General features: G+C 35.0%; 1 protein-coding gene across 2 annotated transcripts in view; it reads left to right on the top strand.

Moving 5' to 3' along the window:
- The window catches only part of LOC129246349 (pneumococcal serine-rich repeat protein), a 231,051-nt gene that overhangs the window by 128,325 nt on the left and 86,713 nt on the right, over window positions 1-16,013 (top strand). The window contains exons 1-2 of one of the 2 annotated variants that reach the window (XM_054885101.1): window positions 891-1,351; window positions 13,618-13,741. In XM_054885101.1, coding sequence (XP_054741076.1) covers window positions 1,319-1,351; window positions 13,618-13,741 — 157 coding nt within the window. In that variant the 5' untranslated portion in view covers window positions 891-1,318. Of the gene's footprint in view, window positions 1-890; window positions 1,352-13,617; window positions 13,742-16,013 lie in introns of those variants that run through there. The other variant, XM_054885099.1, reaches the window with a different exon arrangement.

Below are 16,013 nucleotides of genomic sequence, written 5' to 3' on the forward strand. Positions count from 1 at the left end.
TTTGACAGTCACAGTCATTAATGCTGGCCGTACTGGAAATACATTTGCCACATTTGTGTGTCACTACTCACTGCTTTTCGACGGTCCTATTGCTGTTGCTGCTGCTGCGCATTGCCTGACATTGTGTGTGTGCCGTTAGCCATCGGCGCTGTTATGCAGCGGCGACGTCGTTCCCTAGCACCGCTGTCAAAGTCGCAGTCACAGTCACTGTCACTGTCGATGTCGCTGTCGATGTCGCTGTCGGTGTCGATGTCACTGTCTCTGCCAGCATTCCCGCTGTCGCTGTCTGCGTCGTTGAAGTACGAGTACGTCGAAATTTTGGCGCTTATGTTGTTTTTAGTCTTGACAGTTCCATTGCAGTGTTTAGACGTTCACGCGTCCAAACGGGTCCACCACTGTGTCAACGTGCATGCATGCAGACAACAATTCTGTTGGCAACAACAACAGCAACAAAAGTTCATATGAAAATAAAACGTGCGTGCGTGATAAACGAAATTTCGCTAATATCGCGTTATCTCCTTCGCTCCATCAATTGGCGCGCTCCTTCACACGTGCGCCGCAAGTCGAATAAAATATAATAATAATAATAACAATAAAAATAATTAAAATTTTAAAAGCGTATTTGGCGCGAAATAAGTGGAAGACAATCCGTATAATAACTCGATAACACTTTAGAGATTTAGATAGATTCCACAAAATCAAAAGTTAGGCCCATAATTTCACAATCACATTGAAGTTCTAAATTATTCAGTGGCCAGCTATAAATACCTGATTTTTCATAGCGAAACTGTGGCATACTGCACTCCAAATGTGGTTCGAAGCAAAAAAAAAATATATAAATAAAAAATTTTGAATGAATTTTCACTTTAAACCATAAACTGAACTGATGTCATTTGATTGCGCAGTAACTGTGAAAATGTCCATGCAAAAACAACGTAGTGACTTCATTGACTTATGCTGGCGCTGGTTGCGGTTGAAAGTGGCGTACGCCTATGCGAAATTTAAATATTAAAACAAAGCAAAACAGCAAACGCCTAAAGAGCATTTGAAAAAAATAAAAAATAAATAAATAAATAGAGTAAAAGATAGAGTGTATCGTAAAAGTTGTGAAGTAGTGGCGGCAAGTTGCTTAGGGCAATTAAAAAACACCAGCAACAACGCAGCTCTTTAGTTGCCGTAGTGGCACACTTCCATTAGCAAATAATTTAATAGTGGCATGCTTGGTGAGAAGCCGCAACAGCAATAAAATAAACAACAACAACCACAGTAAATAAAAATTGGATTTGCAAATTGGAAATGTTAATTGAACGCCGAATGAATGTCGAATCAGTTCAGGCTGCTACTTTTTATTGTAAGTATTGCGAACCGGTCTCCTCTTTTTTGTTACAAACGCAAAATAAGGAAAATCTAATTTTTTTTATACTATTTAGAAAAACGCACCTTAATTTTTCACCTCAATTCATATAGCGCAAGATCAATTTTTTTTTTCGAAAAACTCTTAATGAAAAACAAGCCTTAACTCTCCAACTTTCAGGCTAAAGTGAGTGGAATTTTTTTTAGATGAACTATTTGCGCATGTAACGCAAAAATTAAATAAATAATGAACTAAAAAAAAAACTCTTTATTAAATTTGTTTAAGAAAATTTTGTTAGGAAGTTTCGCACCGAAACAAAACATTTTTTAAATTGAATACTCGCATAAGTGCATGTGATGATAAAAGTAAATACCTAATTAATTAAAGAAAAAATGGTAAACTAATATTTTTTAAGAAAACTAAAGACTATTCCCAAGACAAACTGAGTCGAAACAAAATATTTTTTGTAATTAATTCGTTGCTAAGTACATTTGATGAAAAAAGTAAATAATTAATTAGTAGAAGAACAAATTGAAATAAGTTGGTTGAAGAAAATTGTGTAGAAAAGTTTTACCACCACTTAAACAATATTTTTAATTAACAAAACTTTTTTTTTTTCAAATTTTGTTATAAATTAACTTTTATTGTACCAAAGCTTAACTGACACTTAAAATATATTCGCAAGGCAAACTGAGTCAAGAGTGAGTAAATAATTAATTAATGAAATTTTTTTATTACTTTTTTTTTGTAATTTTGATATAAAATATTTTTACTCTTTAGTTTTACTAATTTTACTAACCCATAAAAAGTAATTTTGAAATACTAAGAAACAAAAAAAAATATTGTACTAGGTGCTTATCACTTTGCCTTCAATAGTTCCTCTGGAAATATCTTATGACGAAATTTGGGCACCATTACTTTTGATTGAAATTCAACAGGCAAAATTAATGGGTAAAAAATTAAAATTTCATAAAACAAAATAACATTTTTTGGTTAGAGTAAATAAGAATGAGGCAGCCGCCGTAGCCGATTCTCCGTGCATGAAACACCAAAATGAATGTTTTTGCTAATAGCGGTCTCCCCTCAGCAAACAATGGCAAGCCTCCAACAACAAGACTCATACCACAGATAGGAGAAGGAGCTTGGTCAAACACCTAATGAAGCGCCAATTATATATAAACATAATTTAAGAAAGTGCGGCAGAATGAGTCAATAGCAGAAATATTTAATAATAAAACTCTTCATTTTCTAGCTGCATTCTTAATTTCTTCAAACTGTATGGAAAAATTGTGGTTTGCGCTCTAAAAAAAATGTACTGATTATCTAATATTTTGTGCAGCAAATGCTCGTTTCGATCATTTTTATTTTTTAATTTTTGAGCTTAAAAAACCTGGCTTGTTCGTCTTTACTACAAGGCATTCTTTTCTCGTTCTGCTCAGTAACTTTACATAGCTGCAATGCTTTCTATCCAGTCAATGTGAGGCCTAATTATGTTATGCATGCTCCCTTAGCGCGTACAATGCGGGAACTCAATGGGGCCTCGTGTTCTGATTTTATTGCTTTCCCACTAAATGAAGAGTATTTTCCCAATTTGCTGAATACCGCTTTTTAATCTACTGTCAGAATTTAATTATTACTACCATTATTATTATTATTACTTCCCTTTTATTATAAAGGGTGATCAATTTAGTGCTATCGGATTTTAAGTTAAAATAAAAGAAGGAAAATTCAAATTTATTGGGCAGTCTTTATTGTTTTTGTGTTGACATTCTTGGCATTTATTTTTTAAAGATAATCCCTTTCAAATGTTGGCCGCAACTGCGCTGAAATTCGGCCATACGCAAACATCAATTTTGAATGACTCGCTGGAGGACTTCGGTCGGTATCCCGTGAATAACTTTAGTAATGTTGGCTCCCAATGTCTCAATCGAAGCTGGTTTATACACAAAGCATTTACCCACAAATAAAAATCCAAAGGTATGATATCACACGATCTTGGTGGCCAATCCACTGATCCGGGACGAGAGATAAATTGTTCACCGAAACGTCGACGTAGTAAATCCATTGATCCACGCGTGAACGGTCAAAAAAATCCTATTGGAAAAGTACCTCCAATCTGATCACTCTTTACTAGTTGTTAACATTTGCTTTGATCAGTCAGTAAGAACTTTGTTTACTATAAACAAATAAATAATTTTTTTTTATTTTTTTATTTTCTAAAATCTAGTTTCTATACACCTTCCTGCCTTTGTGATGGTTTACTGTTCAGAGCCTGATTTATAGGCAGATTCTTCCGTTTTCATTCTATTATTTTCCAGAACATAGTTCATGTACACTTCCTTCAAAGTTTTATTTCTATTTTAGCAATTAGTGAAATTATAACATAGAACTGCCAAAGTTTCAACTAGTTTTTCGCCATTTTTTGGCTGACGAAAGGTCCTCGTTTTACGCATTTATTTTGCTAAGAAAACATTTCCACTCTTCTCAGACAGAACTTCAAAGCAATTCATCACTCAATATGAAATTTCGTTTTGTGGGTAAATCCCACATCTTTTGAAATATCACCTTTCCTTGCATCCACTGCTACATATAGCTGTATAACTGTGTAACAATGTAACCGCACCTATCTATGAGGTTGTATTTAATACCACTACTCGTACATCCGCAATCAACGTTTGCCTTAGAAATTTATTACATCGCAGACCTAAGACAAAAGTAATTGTTGAAATCGAAATTGAAAACTAAGCACACCTACTGACTGACTGACTGAATACCTGACTAACTAACTGTCTGGCAGCAGAATGTAAGTGCCTGTAAGCATTTGCTGTTGCTTATCAGAAAACTGGCGTTTATCGCACTTTACAAGTAACCTCGTTTCCTCGCAGCGAACCTGAAACTGACTTACACACGCAGAAGATATTCTCTATGTTGTGGTATTGCGCATTGACAGACGGATAATTACAAGCTTACAAGCAGAAAAACAGAGAATGAAGTTTTTTTTTAAGTTACCGCAGAAGACGAAGACCTACAAACAATAATAATAGTAATAAAATTAAAGTAGAGTATAATAAATATATCAACATCGCAAGGCATTATCTTTTAACTATCAGTTAAAAAGCACCTACAAAACCAAAATAAAAAAGTAATAATAATTTTTGAGCGTGCAGATGAGATATTCATGTAATTAAAACAGGAAGTGGGTGAATGAGTGGTAGTAGCATGAGAAGCACGTACGTGACTTTTCGGGCTGATGATTTGAATTTATATTGTGTTTATATTTAATTAATTTAAATAGATACTTTTTTTTTATTCAATATCGCATTATGCGAATTATCTGCCCTCAAGCTATATCTAACGCCGAATTACTAAGGAAGGCTAATCAATTTGATGTAGCTACTGAGATCCGCGGAACGAAATGGCAATAGATCGGACACTTCCTGAGGAAGAATGGCGGCAATCCCTTGGAACCTGTTCCAGCAGATAGGATTAAATGTAGGCAGAACACAAACCACCTGGCCCCGTTCAATGGAGGCGAAAATGAGGCCTTGGAATGAATTTAGAGCCCTTGCAAAAAATGGGTTCGATGGCGAATAGCAGTTACTGACGCTCTATGCTCCAACTAGGAGTTCGAGGACCCCATATATATGTATCCTTTATTAAGTATTCATCAGCTTCTTTGCCAATTCGTGAAGTATATGGGATCAACTAAGGGAAGTCAACTATTCTATGCTGCTCATGCATGACCGGTGGTGTTGATGAGAATATTTTCATTTACAGAAATGCGCTCAACTGCCTTCCATTGCATGCAGAGTTCTATTACTTTCTCTTTCATGTTGATTTCCAACCAGCCTGGACTAACCGAATGCTAGTTATGCACAAACACACTCCCCTACGGTGGTCAACGGACTAGTGCCAGTGATACTTTTAGAAAATTTACTAGCACTTGGTATTTTATTGAAGTTATGAATGATAGAAAATGTACTCAACATCTCGAAAATCTGTACTGCATAAAACTTAATTGCATAAAATTGAAACAGAGTCAAGAGGAAGAATACTGAAGTGAGAAAAAATTCATCGAAAAAATATTTGTTTCATCTCTATCTGTAGATTCTTAAAATATACTCTCTTATGATTTACCTACTCCCTATTCCCTGATCTTCTCAATGCCTTCTAAACATAAAGTACCCAAACCCTGTCATTTTGGGTATTAAACGAGTTGAAGTGCAGATTCTGCTGAGAAAGCAAAAATTAACACGAAAAATAGCCTCATTTTATAATGGCTAAATACATCCTTGTCTTACACAAGAATGTTATGGAAGGCATCAACACCGATAACGACACGTGGGATATGAGTATTTTCAGACGAGCTCAAATCAAAAGAGACACGACAAAGTCAATTTAAAACCAAAATATTATTAAACGTTTTCTTTGATTTTCGCGTTGCGATCCACTCCGAACTGCGTACGCCAAATCCGATAGTGAATATGGAGTATTTGTGCGTAGACTAAAGCATTTGATGGCGAATGTTCGTCGGAACAACTCGTGCGCCGGTGCACACGTCTCATCTTCGAAGGAACTATTCGACCAACAACAAAGAGAATATAATTCCGCAAGCTCCATAGTCAGCCGTGTTACTTCTTACTGTTTCCACGCGTCAAGTATTCGCATTGTTAAGATTTTTTCAAGACGATAAGGGGAACTCGCGGAATAAGCTGAATGCACGAATTTTTTTTATGTGAGGAAAATGTGGAACAGCGTCATTGAAACAAATTAACAAAAATCAAGGAGAATTTGAGTCAATTCAAACTTGCACTTGATGGTACTAAAATTTAATGGAGTTAAATTCTGTTTAAAGATTTTGAAATTTTGATGAAAGTTTATCGAATTTTTATAAATCTTACACTAAGATTGAAACTTTAATTTATTTATTTAAAATTTAATGCAAAATAAAAAAATGTATAAATAATTAATGAAAACTAAAAAAAATAAAAAAATTGTGGAAACTGATCAAAAAAAGTCGCTCCAAATTAGCTGTTATCGGGTGTACTTATGAATGACTTTTTGTTTGCTTTTCATACCCACAGACACAGCTACATGCCTCCATATCTACCATATGTATGTAGATATGAAAGGCATATCGAAAGGGTGTCGAGTTACAATAATTCTCACTTCGAATAGCAAAATCATTCTATTTATGAACGTATTTTTGTATTTGTTTTATTATTGCTTTTGTTTCTGTGCTTTTTATTGCGTGTGGAAATTTGTTGCGGTACGTCACTTCTACGCCTTTCTTAGATAACCCGCAGTAACTAATATATTTTTCACTATATGCTTTTACACACCTACTTTCCTAATATAGAGGGCAAGAGAGGCAGCGGGTGGCGATGTAGGTGGTGATGTAGGTGACAAGTGTGTTACATTTCTTCACACCCAAGAGTGAATGTAATCGAAACAGTTTGTGTGCATGTATTTGTGTGTAAGTTAATGTGAGTCCACGTATGTCATTCGCCGGAAGGTGTTGCGTGGCTACTCTGGAACTTTAGAATTTATCACCGTCTCCATAACGTGGAATGCAGAACGAAAGGTAGCCGCCGTCGAACGCCAGTAATGGCTGGTAATGTTCAGAAAGCAAATCGCAAATAGAGTAGAATGTAAAGCAATACCTGAATAGGAGTATAAATCCTTGAACTCATTGAAATGCAAGCAGCAAGCTCTTCATAGTACAGTTTGTACAAGGTGGCACAAAATTAATCATCCGATTTTGCTTCTGAATAACTTTTTTAGTATTAGTATTATAAATAAAGAAAACAAATTATTTTGAGTGATGGAAATCTTTATCTTGAACTTTACGCGCTCCATTGCTTGTCTGTCCAGTTGATTACCATGTAGTTCACAAGAGCCAAATATGATTGACGTCCTGCCACATTTGCAAAAATTATAAGTCTTCGGATAGGGCGACTAATTCTGCGCCACCTTTTACTTGCAATGTAGCCTGATAAGAAACTAAGTATGCTTTTTCTGGCAATTAAAAACTGTACTTATTTCATTCAGTGCGGATGGATATTCAACGAATCTCTATTTCCAAAAGCCGCATATTTTTTTCGCTCTTTGGATTTTCTTGCTTAGTAGGACTTATTGATACTTTTTTATTCGTTAACAAAGCATTTTTGTCATACAAAGGTGAAAAGTAAATGCTTCGAATGTTAATATTGTACTATGTTATTCATAAATGTTTACACTCTACATATTTTTCTCCAACTAAATTATGGGCATACACTACATTAAAATATGGCATGTTTTGCCTATTTTAATGCTTGGGAACTATGCCAGTTGGCCCTTGCGTGCTAGATTGTTGAAAGGATTGAGGAAAATTTGTTTTTGCCGGTAAGCGTAATTTTCATATATTTTATTAACATTAAAATTAACAGTCATTTTAATGCTATTAAATTTGATATGGGGTAAAACATCCGATGAAGTTAGAGATCCTATATGATCAATAGGACTTATTTGAGTGATTTTCGAATTGATTTTGTGCTACTTGGTGTGATTTGTGACATTAACCTTCAACCTCCTTCCCCTGTGTCTCCTGTAACCTCTTTTAGAGATGCTTAGAATGCTAGCTACTCTAAGATATATTGAAAAATTGGGCTGTACGAGCAGTTTCTCTACTGCTTTACTGTTCAAAGCCCCTTTCCTTTTCATTTTCAATATCAAAAATACAAGTATGATATGTATGCGAAGCAACCCATGTTATCACTTTGAAGAAGGCTTTTGTGACTGGTATTGAAAGATAGTTAGAGACTGACCGCTCAATCGCTCTGCGGATTGTACCTTTTCATATTCATATACTATAGGTCCAAATAACTGATACAAAGTTGTTTCATGTATATATTTTCTATGATTCCAAAACGGAACGAATGACCATAAGAGCTTCTCTGCAATGCATAACTTGCACACCAACTAAGGACGAAAAAATAATTAGAAGGCTTGATTCTGATTCTAAAAATGATTCTGAATTCTAAAAATTAGCTGAGTTCGAAGTAATTAGTGAGTTTGTATTAATATTAGCTGATCCTGAAATACTCGTTAGCCTATACTGATGTAGATGGAAAGCAAATAGTTGAAATTGCTTTCAGTTTTTCATTTCGCTTACTTTGTCAGTACTTATTTACTTACTTACTCAGATGGCACTACAACCGTATGTCGTTTTTGCCCGAATCTAAAACATTGCGCCATCTAGCTCGGTTCGCTGCTTGCTGGCGCCAGTTGGTGACACCGAGTGGTAGCAGGTTATGCCTCACTTGATCTCCCCAACGTAGATTAGGTCTTCCTCTTTCTCGTCGTCCATCAGAGGGTTCCCTCTCGAAGGGCTGTCGTGCCGCACCACTTTCGTCCATTCTCGAGATATGACCAAGCCAGAGCAGTCACTGGCGCTTCATTATGAACACATCTCGGTATAGCTCATACAGCTCGCTGTGGCATCGGATACGCAACTTATTATCGCCTGCGCGAAGAGGACCAACGCTTCTTCGGAGAATTTCTCTCTCCAACACTCTCAGTACACTATCATCAGTTGTAGTCATCGTCCAAGTTACTGCGCCATATGTAAGGACGGGAATGATTAGGCTTTTGTACAGCGTAGTTTTCGTTTTTTGAGAGTCAATTGCCTACTGAATCCAAAGTAACTCCGGTTGATAAGAGTTATCTTCCGTTTAATTTCCAGGCTGACGTCGTTCTGCGTACCTAGATTAACAAAGTCCTTCTCCACTTCAAATTCGCGGTTGTCAGCAGTGACGTGTTGTCTAAGATGCGACGGCTCTTTGTATGTTGACAGGAGGTACCTTGTTTTACTCTCATTCACACATTGACTCACTTTTTCTGCTTTCTTTCCCAGACTGGAGTACGCTGAATATACGACGTGGTTGCTCAGGCCGACAATATTATATCGTTACCTTTATTTTTGCTAAAATCTGTTGGGTGACTTAAGCTAAATTCAAGCATTTGGTGGATTTCAAGTGAAAAGACATTCCACATAATTCGTTTCTGCTATTCAATAACCATTCAAAACTTCAATAAAGAAAAATGCATTACAAATAAAAACGGGAACAAGAAACTCGGCCTAAACCCGTCAAGCTTCTTTGTTATTCTCGTTTTGTTATTCTCGTTTTGTTATTATTATTAAAACTAAAGATAATACGAGTACATACAAATATAGTACCTGGTATTGTTTTTATGGATGCATTTGATAAATTACTACGGCGGTTAGCCGCAAGTTTTCTGATAAGAAAAGCAAATAAATTTTTTAGTTCAAGTAATAAAAATGGAATTTTAAGCTTTTGGTAATTGATCTATTGAGGACTTAGGAAAATTTATATATGTAGATAATAAAGTTCACAAAAACGTAAACAATATCAGAAATGTGTTTAATGGCATATTTGAGAGATGCAAAGAAAATAACAGTAAGAAGCGGTACATACATACAACTGGGTCATTTAGCATCTAAGAATATAGGCAAAAAACTCAGCAGGCAATGATGGACCGCGTTTGTACTTCAACCATGGGAAGGTTTTTCACTTTGGTAATTGCGGGCTGGCGGGAAAAAGATTTTATTCAAACGAGGAGGTGATTGCTGAAATGAATTGATATTTTTCAGACTTGGACAAATCCTATTTTTCGGAAGGAAACAATAAACAGCGTTGAACGACCTCTCGGTGCATAAAGGTTAAACCAACCTAACTTTAACTCATTTTTTATAGTCAAAATGGTATTCTGAACTATTTGCAAATATAATATTTTCTCAACGCATATAAGCACCCGAATATTTGCGACATCCTACTACTTATATATCTTTATCACTAGCAACAGTCCATAGTTGATTACCCCCTACAAACAAATTTCTTCCATTTCACAGTTCATTGATAAAAAAAATTTGCTTTTTTGTAAATCAATAAATTTTCTGAGTGTAAATGAGTTATCATATCAGCTGGAGTGACAATTTGAGGCGTGTCCAGGGAGCCTTACTTTGCCTATAGATAGAAATATGTACACCACACACCCAGTTTTTTGCACACACCAAAACATTCTATACCATCTTCTCACATCTCGTCATTTCACCGGTTACTTCAGCAAGTGCGGCAAGGCCGCTTCCAGAAGGGAATTGTAAAATTTAATTAATTATCTTGCAGCCATTAAATGCAGGAAGAACAACTACGCGACAAGCATAAACAATCAGCAAACAAACATCAAACCATGAATGGTGTACAACAAAGCAAAAGCAAAAGCAACAACAAAAGCGAAATGGCAATGAATCAAACGACATGCGAAACAACAGCTTTTAAGACAACAGCTTGAAGACAGTGCGCAGACAATGGTGAATGGCTTGCCTGACGTATGGACAGTAATTTAATTATTAATTAATACTAGCAAAATGACTGCTGCTCGCAGGCAACGAGAAACAATAAACATGACGCTCCAACAGAAAGAAGACATAACTAAGGCAGTGATAAATACAACAGAGGGAGCAACAACAACTTCTATATAATAATGTTGCTGACAATTGCATGCCTCGAGTACAAGCGCAATTGCAGCCGTGTTGCGTTTGAAACTTTGAACCACAGGCAGCAACTTTGAGACAGGTTAGTTAGTGTAGCGGTCGACAGGGCGTATGCGGCGCGCGCGTATAACAGAAGTGATGTGAGAAATTACATGTTTACGGTGTGTTTGGGTTTGCATACAAGCAAGAAATACGTACAGATATGAATGCAAGCGTGTCATTAGTTATAGCTGATTATTATTTTACACTTCTTCTTCACTCTTCTTCACTTCCCTTATTAAAGCATAGAAAGTGTGGAGGATTTTTTGTTTCGTTGTGTTTTGTTGTGTTGATAAGCTGCTGCTTTTGCTGTATTAACGCCATTTGCTATAATTCCAATGTTGCCTGTTTGTTTGTTGTTGTGCCATTCAAACATTTCTGTGTGTTTTCAAGTCATTATGGCCACACAAGCATCTGTGTTTTTATCTGCACCTCCATGTTCCACTTTTCTCGGCGCCACTATCTTCATAACATAAACTGATAAACAGCTTTGAAAGTGTTTCATTTACGTTTTCTTATCGAATATGTACATCAATAAAAAAGCGGCACAAAAAAGCCTTCCGCTGCCACTGGACTTACACGCTACTGGTGTTTGTTTGCGCGTGTATGGCATACGTGTGCCATGCATGTGTGTGTGTGTGTACATAAACATGTAGCATATTTGGTTGTTTGCGAAGAAATTAAAATCTTTCACTGATAAGCGAGTCATTGAAGATTTGCAACGGATTCGTAGAAAAAGGCGAGAGATTTCTTAGACAATTGAAGGCAAGCCAGAGTGTGATTCGTAGACAATTTTTGAGGTGTAATCAAAAAGTTTATGATTTTTAAGATAAGTGCAAGTGGTATTTACGCTCTTCATTTTTTAGCTGAGGGCTGGGCCAATGCAGAAATTTGAAAAATATTCTTGTTTTGCTTAAGCGATGCCCTAATACGAGCTGAAGGCCTCGTAGTAACACATTTTTTATATGTAGTAAATGTAATTATATATATATATAATTTTATTGAATAAATTTCTCAAAAATGATATACTCAACATCAACTTGTTTATATCAAAAACTTATTCTGTGCCTCTGTAGCTATTGAAATCTTCTGATAATCGAAAAAACGGATTCTTCAAAGGAGAGGTATTTAACGGAAATTTTATTTAATATTAGCAAAAAATGAAAATAATTTATGCATCTTAACGACTTTTTTAGAATTTTCATTTATTTTCTTGTCCCTCTAACAAATTTTCAAGCATAAAAAAAAATTCGAATGCCTTTCGGCGGGTAATAAATATTTTTTACTGCATTTCTGCCCTAAAACGTTTTTCAAAAAAACATCTGGGATTTGGAGGCGGCATACATTTTTAGGCATTTTCAATGTAAAGACGCACACCCCTAATCGAAGCAGACGGTTAGACAAATAAGTAACAAAGAACGAACAGGATAATTTTCTTCGCTTCTATGTGACTTAAAGTGCCACTGCTCTTGCGTTGCTTTCATTGCCTATTCATTAAAAAGGTGCATTGCTCATATTTATGTCTTTTTAGAGCCCAGCGAATACCGCTGTCGGCACTACTGGCACAGCCATAGGTCTATGGTAGTATATTGAAAGTACTTCAGAATGCTCCCAATTTTATTTGCCAACATTTATTGCCAATTTCGTTAAGCTGAGAAACCCACATTGGCTGTATTGGTAGCGAGTCCAACGATGTTTTGCTGTTGGTCGGGTGTACCGCATTTTCGAACATCAAATTGAAGATATCGCACGGCAGTGAGTCAATCTGAACTATCGCGAACTTGGATGATGCATGGATACGGGAAAATGGTGCGCCATGCCACAAGGTTCAATAAACAATCGATTTTTGCACCCCAGTGAAATTTTCTGGCAAATTGTTGAGCATAACAAGTCTACTAAAGTCGTACTTCAAAGCACTTTTTATAACTTTGCTCAAAGAGAAGTCAAAAAGAAGAGAAGAAAAATGTAAGCAAAGAGATTAAAATATTGCACAAAAATTAGCCCCATGAAACTCTCCTTCATAATATCATATTATCATAATATAAAATCAACTTATTTTTACAAGTAAAATAAAGATTTCCATGACCCATGACCTGCTATTGACCAGTGTACAGGATTTTTAATTTGGTTTTGCTCATTTACTTCATTTTTAATGTAGAAAGTCGAGATATTTCGAAAATTCTCACTTGCACTCCAAATGGATTCATATGCAGAATTCAAAACATTAATTAAATGGGAATACATTTCTATTCTAAATACAGTATTTATAAGTGGCCCTAAGCATTTTCATTATATAAACAATTTTTCGATCACCTATTGTTAAGCCAAAACACTTTTTTCATTCTATTCATGGTTAGCATCTGGCTCATCAATAGCAAAAAAGTTGAACGTATTCAATAATGAAAACTTATTTTATTATTTAGTTATTTATTAGAAATATAAGTATGAATAATTATATCACCTTGCGAAAGGCACTAGCAGCTAAGACTATCGGCCAAAAATTAAAATTAACTCAAATGCAAATTAGTTTTTCAGTACTAATTCGAATCTAATTTTTTATTTATTTTATTTATTTAATATATGGAAAATAACAATAAATTATTATTTTACAATAAAAAATAATTTTTTAAAATTGTGTATTAATTTTTCGAAACTTTTCTTGTGCTTCCAGGTGGTGATTTCGGGTGCATTATGTACAGTAGAAGATTATGTAATAATGTCACAGTGTGCACACAACAAAGCCATACATGTAGCTGCGGAAGGAACAGTCTCAGTGACAGACATTTCACAGACACGTAAGTAAAAAGAAATATTATTGTATAAGCGAATTTACATTAAGAATATTTGCACTTTTTTAATAAATGGTAGATCTCGAAAAAAGGTGTAAAGGATATGTGAAAGCACCAACTCATAAAATAGGTGTGCGACATTTTTAGCAGTTTTGGACATTTTACTTATATTTTTTAGAGCCTATTAATTTTTTATTAAAGTTTAGCAACAGCCATATAAAGCGTTTTTTCAAACTTTATACAAAAATTATTAAAATTCTTTTCGACAATTATTTCAAACTTTTAATCATAATCTTAGGATAATTTTTGATATGCAGTTGCTCATTAAATTTTAGTGCAACAAAGTCCTAGTTGCAATACCGATGATTGTTTTTTTGTTATTGACGATGCTACTCATTTTTTTCTTGTGCAGTGTACACTATCAGAAAAAAAATATTGTCAAAAATAAACGGTACATTTTATTTTACACATCCAAAGAGAGAACAGTGAATTTCACTAAAATTGAACAAAGAATCGAAAGCTTAAATCTCAAAAAGTATTTTCTCAATGAGTAATAAACTAGCTAATTTTCTAGAAGAGAAATGACCAATAGCTTCTCTTTTCAGACTTTTTTTAACATTTTTGTTTATTTATTTTGTTCTATTTTTTATTTTATGATGAATTTTGTAAATTTCAATCAGTTAATGTATTGCAAAAGATTAAAAATCTTGCCAGATACAGCCTCATTTTTAATAATAAATAAATGATGTTCTTTCAGCAAGAATCCGATATTTTAGTAGGAAGCTTCGTAGCACCACGCAATTATTTTGAAGAATTTTTTGTTTGCGTATTCAAAGTTTTATGGGGTCACTTCTTCTAAAACTCCGGCACTCTTTTGAGAGGTTGACTGAATTCACCAAAAGGTTGGTATGATTGAAAGCTACATACGGCTGGGAATCATATCGCTTATAGTAATGTCTCAGTGGTCAACAAATGACCTTTAACTCAACTTAACGTCTCAAACCACTCTATTTCTCTTACTACTCCCAGGTGTACTTTGCGTAAGTTCATACATTGGTTGACACTCTCAATAAACTATAGGGTGGGCCATGTAAAATTTGCTTTTTGAATCAGCTATAAAAAAAAAACTAATCAATATTTTTTTACATTTTTTTTTTTTTTATTTCGAAGATTGAACATTGTCATTTATGAATAAAAAATAATATCGTTCAAATAACTGCCACGACTGGCGTTACAGGAGGGCATTCGATCAACCCGATTTTTAAGCACATTTTCGTTTGTTTGGGCTCCAATTTCATGAATGGCAACTTCGATTTCGTGTTTTAAAGCATCAATCGTCTCTGGATGGTTCGCATAGAATTTGTCCTTAACGCCTCCCTACAAAAAATAGTCCAACGGGCTTAAATCACAGCTCCGAGGCGGCCAATTGATATCGGAATTTCGGCTGATTATTCGGTTTTCAAAAACGGTAGTGAAAAGTTCGAGTGTGACAAGTTGCACCGTCCTGTTGAAACCAAATGTCGTCCATGTCGTCCTCTTCAATTTTTGGAAACAACTCGTTGAGCATGTCACGGTAACGCTCGCCATTTACTGTAACCGCGGCTCCTCGCTCATTTTCGAAAAAAAATGGCCCGATGATGCCGCCAGACCAAAAACCGCACCAAACAGTGACTCGTTGTGGATGCATTTGCTTCTCTACAGTAACGTGTGGATTTTCTGCGCCCCAAATCCGACAATTTTGCTTATTGACGTAGCCACCGATGTGAAAATCAGAAAAGAAGAAGAAAACTCACCACTTTGGAAATAGGTTTTCACTATTTTCCAATTTTGTTCAAGCGTATTGCGTCCCATTTCGTAAATGTCAAACCTTTAAATAAATTATGAACACATTTGGTATGTCATTTGTGTTACCATTATAAAAAAAATTGCTGGTTCAAAAAGCAAACGCTATATGGCCCACCCTGTATCAACAACATCCACACACATATCCACAAATAATTTTCTTCACGTGAAAGCTACAACACAACCCGCAAAACTGGTCGGAATAAAGTACTTACGCTAAAACAGTTTTTAAATAAAATCAGAAAAATTCAAAAAATAAATTTAAAAAACTTGTTCAAAAATTCAGGAAAATAAATTTTAAAAAATTAGAAAAATAAATTTTAAAAAAATTTAGGCGTTGAATAAAAAGTTTGAATTAAATGTGAATTAAAAAATTAAAAAAAGAAATTTTATGTAAAACTAAAAAATCAAATCACAGACACAAGGAGATCACGGA

The sequence above is a fragment of the Anastrepha obliqua genome, chromosome 4 (assembly GCF_027943255.1).
Source record: "Anastrepha obliqua isolate idAnaObli1 chromosome 4, idAnaObli1_1.0, whole genome shotgun sequence".
In the NCBI taxonomy this organism is placed as follows: Eukaryota; Metazoa; Arthropoda; class Insecta; order Diptera; family Tephritidae; genus Anastrepha; species Anastrepha obliqua.